A 9,818-nucleotide genomic window follows, 5' to 3' on the forward strand; every position below is an offset into this window, starting at 1 on the left:
CGAATGTTTTCAAGTACCATGATTTGTACAATGTTGGGAGCTTTTACGGTGGTTAGGATGTTATCGTTTATCCTATCGTTCAGATTTTGTAACGCACTATAACGTACTATGTAATGTGCACTTTCCTTCGTGTTCTTGATCATGATGTATATCCATAAGACAACGAACACTTTCGGATGAAATATATGAACACAACGAACACAATATTTGTTTCAACGAACAATAAGTCGAATAACTTGTCATTTATTATATCAGATCATACAAACCGAGCTACATCTGGATAATGGGTAAGCGAGCAACAGATCAATCAAGATGGATGGATTCAGAAACAATAAACATTATGAGCAAATTATTGTAATGTAATGTCTCATAACAAAAACATAATTACAATTCTCCCCAAAATTATATATATATATATTCATAAAACAAATTATTATACCAATCATAAAAACTGAAATTAACAGTTTCATACAGCAAGTGAAATATCCCCAATCTCAAGCTGTGTAGCAATCTCCTCCAATTGCTTCTTCACACTCATATCTATCAGCTTCGAACCCGAACTCCCATACCTGATTGTAAAACCGGCCACCAACGACTCATCAATCACCGTCTTCACCCTCACATTCTTTGCCCCGGTCAGCTTCTGCACTTGTTTCGCTATCTGCGCCAAATGCTGCTCCTCCAAAGGCACCACAGACGAAACAACCGCTAACTCGGTCTCGGTTAACTTATTGTACACCAATTCAAACTCGTTTATTATGTCCTTGATAAGATCAATGCGTTTGCTTTCAATTAATACGTTTAGGAAGTTGCAGACGTGCGTCTGCAACTTCCCTGACTTCGTAATCGCGTCGACAAGCTCGCGCTTCTGCTCGAGGCTTACGACGGGGCTAACGAAGTAGTTTAAAGTTGTTGCGTCCGAGAACAACTTCTCGAGGGAGTCCAGGTCTTTTACCGTGGCCTCTAACGTCCCGTTAGCGACCGCTACCTCCGCTAGAGCTGCCGCGTAACTTCCGGCGGCGGAATCCGCCATTCTCACGCCGCCGTTGTTACGGCAACGGCGGCGTGGATTTCCGGCGAGTTTGAGGCTGCGGAGGCGCAAACCGCCGGAAAATGAGAGGGTTACTGGCTTGACGGAAGTTACGCGGAGCGACTGAAATGTGATTGGGGTTTGTTGGAGAGCGGCTGCTGCTGTTGCGGCCATTTTGGTTTTGAGAGGATTTTGAAAAGAAATGAGTTTGCTTGTGAAGATGAAGAGTGTGTTTTTGGATGACAAATGGATTAAGAAATCAGTGAATGAACTTGGAGATGAGAATAATATCTTATCTTTTGGAGATAAGTAGAGGACACGTGGCGGAAGTACATTACTTCAAAGAAATTGTTGGTTTAGACTTTTTTAAGTTATGAAACAGTCGTTTTAGAAATCCTTGGTACGAAACTACAACCGATATTGGTACTGGTACTGATCTTGGAAATTTTGATCCAGAAAGATTGAAATGCTTGGTACTTCTTTTCGTTATTGAAACGTTCAGTTAGGTACCGACCCTGAAATGTTCTGAGATTAGTGAATTCGGGTTTAATTGCAAGTGAAATAAAACCATAGAGACGAAAATTGTAAATTTGAAACTACTAGACTAAAACCGTAGATTTAGACAAACCACGGGGACAAAACTGCAGTTCACCGAAATAAGTATTATAATAAAGAAAGAGTGAAAAGATATGTACACATTTGACTTAACGATTAAATTTAACGAGGTTAGTGATTTGGATGCAATTGGCAAGTATTGGGAAATATGGAGGGTTCATATGCAAAAAATAATATTTTTGAACTAAATTCGCATTATTTGTTAAACCACGATGACGAAAATGACAGTTTAATCTAAACCATAATATCAAATTTCTTAACTTTTCTAGAAAAACTCATTTACATTCATAGCAAACCTACACAAATTCCATTAAAGACATTAAATGTATATACATACACACACATATGTGTGTGCATATGAGAGGGGGTGCAACATCACCCTTCTGTTGCAAGTTTGTAGAACCAGACTTCCCATCCAAAAGCTTCACTCCACAAATGGAGTTTGTGTCTTCCAAGTTTACCCATTGCCACATAGAGGATCTAGGGAACCAAGCTCGTTGTGGATGATGCTCTTAGGCTGGTTGTTGTGGATGGACCTTAAACCTCAAGTTATAGCATCACGTCACATTAAAACATTCCCCCTTTAACACTGTGTTATGGTTTAGAGTCTCGTTACCACGTTAAAGCCCTACCAATTTCTTGTTAAAGCACTTGGACCCCACCATTTTGTCCCTTTTCTCCCCTGTCGCCATGTTAATGTGTTGAAGCCCCTACTGTATCGCGTGGGCCTTAACGCTTCCACCCGGTGGGTGTGGCGATAAGGCTGGGCCATATCAGCTTATGAAGCCCTACAATGGGTGATCAAGTGGGTCTTACCCGCCAAAACTGATCCGGACACATTACAATAATTTGCTCATATGTTTATTGTTTTCGAATCCATCTTGATTGATCTAGTGATTGAAGATAGTGATACCAGTACCAACGCTCAATTGGGCATTGTTAACACGTTAACAAATCATGCTACTTAGTCGATCTAACGAGCAATAAACAAAAACTAAACAACTTAAACTTGTTTAAACTATTTATTTCAAACGTCTAAAAACTTTATCACAAATAGCACGCTACTTTGGTTGCACAAAATACCGGTTTTTAGGCCAAAAATAACCAACTTAGAAAAAAAAATATGATCAAGTCAAATGAAGTCAAAACCAGTTTGGCCCAAATCGAATCAGTTTAGAAACAAGTCTCTAAAACTTGCATAGTCAAATCACATTTGAACCGGTTTTCGGATGTGCACATCTACACTACGCTTGGTTTACACCTCTTAAATGACACCATGTTTTAAGAGCAGTAAATAATAAAAAGTAACCCCAAAGACAGTCACTTCACTAGTTACACAAAACTATGCAACATAATAACATGTAGTTAATAGTTTCAAAACCACTGATCAAATGCTCAAAACTCAAAAGCTAGCCACATAAGGGCTTTGACAAAAACAACCACTTATTAATTTCAAATCCGAACCAAGACCCTAAACCAAGTCCGAGTTAACACACACCGGCTCAAGCATCATCCAAAGCAAGCACACCGGGAAGTGGCTTACCTTCAAGAAGCTCCAAACTAGCACCACCACCAGTCGATATGTGACTCATCTTATCAGCAAGCCCAACTTTCTCAACCGCTGCAACAGAATCACCGCCTCCAATGATGGTCGTCACGCCTTTCCCACTTAGCTCAGCCAACTTCTTTGCTATCGCCTGAATTTACATATAAGTTAAAGACTCAAATTTCAATCATTTAAACGTTTAAGTGTAACACGTACGGTTTCATCAAAGTTATAAGTTATGTTTGTAGTATGTACATACCTCAGTGCCGACAGCAAACTTATCAAACTCAAACACGCCCATGGGTCCATTCCATATAACGGTTTTGGTGGTATCCAAAGCTTCGCTAAATGACTTAATGGAATCTGGTCCGATATCCAATCCCATCCATCCATCTGGAATACTAGATGCTGGAACAATCTGTAAAATATATTCAACTATAACATATAGTTCATATATAGGAAAACCGAGACCCATTAAAAACAACATACTTTTGCCTGTTATCATAAAGTCCCTTAACATTATAAATTTGAGAAGAACAAAAGATCTCTTAATTATAATCGGATAAAATCATCAAAACATTATTCGATATTTGTTTATGACTCTTTAATGATTTTAAATTTATATTTCTTATTTAAATACGAGTTACGTCATGCTCATCAACTTATTGAATTAACGAACCACGTAACAATTTTATTCATTAATTCATTTCAACTCTTTTTTCGCATGGTATAATAAACGAAAATATTCACATTTTTGTTCAAACTTAGAATTTGCAAGAATTTGTCAAAGACTTATGGTAAAAATAAAAATAAAAAAGTACGATGGTTTTTAATTTGCAAAGAATTATTAAGCAAAATATAGTATTTTGCCCTTAAAAGATTATCAACAAAAGATAAAGACTAAAACTAACCTTGCTGTTTGCATCAGCAGCAAACTTGTCAGCAATAACAACATCAGACGGAAGCAAAAGAGACACTCCTTTAGACTTAGCCTTTTCAAGAAGGGTTGTTGCGAGATCAAGTTTATCTTCTTCAACAAGTGAAGAACCGACAGCGAGCCCTTGTGCTTTATAAAAAGTAAAGATCATTCCTCCACCAAGAACAAGAATATCAACCTTCTCTAACAACGACTCGATTACACCGATTTTGCTGGACACCTTGGATCCACCAACAATTGCAGCAAATGGTTTCTTAGGATTTGATACAGCTCCAACTAGGTAATCAAGCTCCTTTTGCATAAGGAAACCAGCAACCGAAGGCTTTAAGTGTTTCGCAACACCTTCGGTTGAAGCGTGTGCTCTGTGTGCAGTGCCGAATGCATCATTGACATACAGGTCAGCCAAAGATGCTAACTTTTTCGCGAACTCTGGGTCGTTTTTCTCTTCTTCTTTGTAGAACCTCACGTTTTCGAGAAGTAGAACGCCACCTTCTGGGATTTCAGCAACCAGTTTCTCGACTTCTGGGCCAATGCAGTCATCTGCCATCTTGACCTGTTAATATTACAACCAAAGGTCCAAATATAAACACTTTAAGCAACACTTGTGATGGCATAAAACATGAAATCTGTAAATTGAAACGCATAGATGAAGTGATGAACAAACCTCAAGTCCAAGGAGTACTGAGAGTCTTGGAACTAGTGGCTTCAAGCTGAACTTTGGTGTGACACCCTTTGGTCGTCCCTATAAACAACAAATACAGAAGTTAACAGATAATCAGCTTACAGAAACCAAACTATTTCAACATATGATGAGGTTAAACTTGTGACATTGAATCAAACAAAAATGTCGATTTGAATATTAAATGAATATATATTTCTTCATCCAAACACCAGGTAACAGTGTTAGCCATAACTGAATTTGGTTATGGAAAATTGCTTAACCATAACCATAATCAAATGCTCTGTTAACCATAGGTCAGTTTCGGTTAAGGACAGTAAATTGTCCAATGTAATATTTTAGTAATGTTTTCCTTTGTTTTGGTTAAGATGTTCCAAGCAAGCACAATTAAAAGCTTGAGTATAGACATTTGCAGCATAATGTAAATGCTTAAAGCTGGAAATGGAGATATAAAAGATGAAAATTGAGGAATAAAACTTAAAAGTACACAAACATAAAAGGTTCAGTTCAGTTTCAGTTTCAGTTAATAAAGACACATTAACCGTAACTATAACCTCATGGTCGAGTAATCAGATCCACTTAACCATAACTGATTGGTTTTGTCGGTTAAGGTTAATTTCCGTTAAGTTGTTCGGTTAACGATTTGGTTTTCGGTTACTGCTCAGTGCACACCCCTTAACCATAAGGATTTGGTTTTCGGTTATAACAGTAGAGATCTCTATTGTATAAATTTAAAGATTTAATCTATCAAATATCAAAACATTGAGAACGCGCAAAGTTACAATTAATCATCTAAGGAACAAAATCTATGACTAATGGTACAAACAAGGCTCGCTGCTCGCTGCTAGCAAGCTAATAAGAAGCTCGAAACGAGTCAAGCTTCTTTAAAGCTTGGGCTCGAGTCTTGTATAGGAAGCTTGTTTAGGCTACAAGCGTTGTGCATTTTAAGTTTTACCTCGACTTCTATGTATCAATTTTACACCACACTGCCGAGCACAAGTCAAACTTATACTTGTTTAACGTCTTTCACAAAACATAACAAAAAATGTATTTTTAATTTAATGTATTTACATTAATAATTACTTAATTTAATATATAATAAACAAGCCAAACCCAAACTTGAAAAAACGCTCGAAACGAGCCGAGATCGGGCGCAATTACAATCAATTATCCAGCTTTGGATTGTTTAAAATACTACACAAGCTCAAGCCGAACTTAGGCTCATTTAAAGTTTCTTCTCAAAATATAACTAAAAATGTATATACAAACATTAACTAACATATGATAAACAAGGTGGGAGCCAACACTTAAAAAAACGGCTCAAGAGCCGAGTCAAACTCTAGCTTTAGAAAAACAACTCGAAAATCGAGGTCGAGTAAGTCAAAACAAGTAGTCTAGAGTTTGCACTTCTATGACTAGATCAATACATACGAAATCGATACTGAATTAATTGCACAATATCACTCTTAACTATCTAAACAAAATCATAATCCATATTTATATCTAACAGTAAGTTATAATAAACATAACTTTACAAATAGACAAATCATCATCATCGTACTCAGTATATCCCACCAATAGCAAAGCTATGGTAGGGTCTGAGTTTACAAATCGACGAATGAATAATAATAATAACAACAACAATAATAACAATACCAGATGCGAAGAGAGGATAACTCTTGCGCCCTAGGTCAAAACAAACGAAGAAATCAAAATCGAATTAAGTGCACAGTCACAGTCTAACACTCTCTAAGTACACATTAATTATTAATTAATAAATAATAAACACGCCATGCCCGAGCTTAATCAAACTAAATGCACAGTTAGTCAACTACAGTCACAACTATCTAACAATCAATCATCTGTAATTAGATCTCATAATATGAAACAATAACTTACAAATGAACAAATGAATAATAATAATAATAATAATAATCTAACCTCTATAATAAAGGAAAACCATATGAGACAGCTGTCCTGTTCACAATCATCCTTAATTTTATTTTCCCGCCTATAGTATATTTTCCACGGGTGATTAATTCTACCAACATTCCTATTCTCCAGCGGCATTTTTCAGAATCAGGGTTCATCGGCTCCTAATACATATTCTTCGGCGAATTTAATTTCAAAATTCGTAATAACAGCCCGTGATTAATCATCCAAGGATTCACAATATGGAAGGTATGTAATTTAACTCGCAATTTTATGGAATAAGATGCACACAGTTCAATTTTGTTTGAATTTAAGAAGCATGGGACTAATGTAGATCCGCTTCTTGTTTGTCAGTTTTATATAATTTTAAAAACAGTAGTATGATTGCTTACAAGTAATCCAAAATTGATCGTAGCAAACAATAAGATGTTGTGCCACATGTCCTATTATGATGATATGTTATTTAGTGGAATACTGGAATTTAGTTACTTAATCGAACATGTAAAAAGTGGTTTAAAGGGAAACTATTACTTATTTCAAATCATTCACACAAAGTTAATTTTAATGACAAACATGTAAAGCTATTATTAGTTATAGTATCAATGGAGGTTGTGGTAGCTATAACAGAACATTAACAGATAAGATAATGGTGACTCTGTTGACAGTATTATTAATTAATGATAGATTATGACCAAATAAGTCTATAGTCTAAACTAACAACAAATCTTGTCGTTTTGGATGGTTTGTACATTCTTCACAAACATTCATCAAGGTTCCATTTTTAGGTGTTGTGTCATATTTGACCATAGGTGTCTCTCTATCATGTAAGCATTTGATGTTGTGTGGTAAGTGTCGGGCATAATTTCCTCTGCCTGGATTGATCAATATATACTTGTAAGATCACTTTTTCTTATTTAATTACTTTTTTTTGACTTTTTAGTGTACATAAATGATACACACAAGTACAAAAAAACAACTCACTTTGTGTTCATTTTTAACCAGGGCATCGCGCTGATAATCACAGTTATCCAAGTAATACGAGTGCCTAATTTCAAGGTACTTGCATGAATTCATCATCAACTGATTGTTAACCTGATATATTGCATGATTAGCTTTTCAGTCATTATTATTTTAATCAACTCAATATAGAGGTGGAAAAATGGGTGTATCGAATATTTTGTTTCAATTGTTAAGAGGGGTTTTATGCGTAAAAAATCCATTTTGGTCAACTTTCGTTCGTTTGACCCGTTTAGAGATATAACATAACCCAAACTTCTCCCTTTATTTTATTTCAGAAACATTTGACCCGTTATACCCATTTACAGATATAACATGTCATTTTTCACATTCAGGTTAACCAAACACAGATGCAGAAACGCTAGACTAACCGCATGATGTTAAATAATAGGGGCATGACAAGTATAGCCTGGAATTTTGTAACTTCTTTGTGTACAAGCTTTTAACTTTTTAATTAAATGGTGTTGCCATTCATGATTTTTGGTTTTAGATTGTGAATAATTATTGAACACAATGCAAGTTTTTTAAGCGCTATTGGAGGATATACTTTCAGGTTTATACCTTGAGTTTCTTAACTTGCTTCAGGAAATTATGCAATGCATCATTTTGGTATTGCACTTAGTCCCTCTAATACTAACCAATGGTAACATTTTGTTATAAAAAGAACAAGTATTCAATTTGCCAATTTGTGTCCATAGACCAATTAGTTTTCTTTTTAAAACTCTCTGTTTATTTACTCTCATGACTTGAATAACAAAGGTCAACATTACTTGCTAATTTTATCCAGATTTACCCTACAGCCTTATGCATTGTATGTAAATTTTTTATGTTAGCGCAGTGGCACAAACATTTCGTAACCTACAACCAGGGGTTTTTTGTTTCTTATATAACCTGTTTTTAGTGTGGGTTTGTATAGTTAAAACAGACACTGAGTGAAACTATGAATTTTTTATTGAGAGGGTAAACTTATAAATTAAACTACAAATGTTGTATATAAATAAATATTGATGGCTTTGTGAAACTTTGAACATGTAATTGTTATTTTTATATTTGTGTAATGTGCAATTTATTCTACAATATGATACATCTTTAAATAAAATCTAGAACACATTTTCCGCATTACACTTTGTGTAGTTGTTTGAATAAATTTATTTATTTCAACACGGGTCATTAACCTAGTAATAATAATAAGTGCACAGTTAGTCAACTATCTAACAATCAATCATCTGTGATTAGATCTAATAATATAATTGCAAATGAAGAAATGAAAATAATAATAATAATAATAACAATACCAGATGCGAAGAGAGGATGACTCTAGCGCCATGAGCTAACAAGTACTTAACGGTAGGAACGGCAGCACGAATACGAGTATCATCAGTGATGTTAAAGCTATCATCCAACGGCACGTTCAGATCAACTCTAACGAACACCTTTTTACCTTTCAGATCTGATTCTGTTAAACTGCTCACACTCGCCATTTCAACTTCAAATTCACTGTAAGTAATGATAATTAATAATTAAGATCAGATAACTGAAATCAGTTGAGCTTATTATTATTATTATTGACTTACGATGGTGATTGAAGCGGAAGGATCGAGAAGGTAAACCCTAGCTAGCAGTTGGTTTGGTAATTGTAAAGGAGAAATGAGTATTTGGTTTTTTTAGGAGAAGATTCGGCTTTGTCTGCACGACACGGTGGGCCTGGTTTGTTTTTCACAGCCCACAAGATTTTATATCTTTTGACTGATTTTTACTTTTCTTCTTTTGCTCATTTTTACTTTCTTCTTTTGGCATTCTAGACGAGAGGTGGGTAAATATATATATATATATATATATATATATCAAACCGACTTGAAAATCGAATTGAAACCGAACCGGTTTGAAGTTGATTATGTATAAACCAGTTTGGAATCAAATGAAACCGTAGATTCAGACCGGTTAACCGAACCAAAACCGGGCAAAACCCAAACCGAAACCGATCGTAACATGGTAAAAACCGGTTTTAACGCGAACCGAAACCGATTATAAATCGGTTTTGACTATTATGAACCAAACCGAA

General features: G+C 35.4%; 2 protein-coding genes across 2 annotated transcripts; both read right to left on the reverse strand.

The window, feature by feature from the left end:
- Nucleotides 1-459: 459 nt before the first annotated feature.
- On the reverse strand, nucleotides 460-1,204 carry LOC143580151 (ATP synthase delta chain, chloroplastic-like). The gene has a single exon (XM_077063256.1). It carries the CDS (start codon nucleotides 1,202-1,204, stop codon nucleotides 467-469), a length of 738 nt encoding a protein of 245 aa, XP_076919371.1. The 3' UTR covers nucleotides 460-466.
- A 1,804-nt stretch (nucleotides 1,205-3,008) lies between these two features.
- On the reverse strand, nucleotides 3,009-9,397 carry LOC143580150 (phosphoglycerate kinase, cytosolic-like). The gene is made up of 6 exons (XM_077063255.1): nucleotides 9,331-9,397; nucleotides 9,052-9,253; nucleotides 4,793-4,870; nucleotides 4,103-4,681; nucleotides 3,451-3,609; nucleotides 3,009-3,342 (listed from the first exon to the last, which is right to left on the reverse strand). Exons 2-6 carry the CDS (start codon nucleotides 9,235-9,237, stop codon nucleotides 3,148-3,150), a joined length of 1,197 nt encoding a protein of 398 aa, XP_076919370.1. The 5' UTR covers nucleotides 9,238-9,253; nucleotides 9,331-9,397; the 3' UTR covers nucleotides 3,009-3,147.
- Between the last annotated feature and the right edge of the window lie 421 nt (nucleotides 9,398-9,818).

The sequence above is a fragment of the Bidens hawaiensis genome, unplaced genomic scaffold (genome assembly GCF_021521415.1).
Source record: "Bidens hawaiensis isolate Kalapana, Puna unplaced genomic scaffold, B.hawaiensis_p1.1 tig00030251_1, whole genome shotgun sequence".
Classification (NCBI taxonomy): domain Eukaryota; kingdom Viridiplantae; phylum Streptophyta; class Magnoliopsida; order Asterales; family Asteraceae; genus Bidens; species Bidens hawaiensis.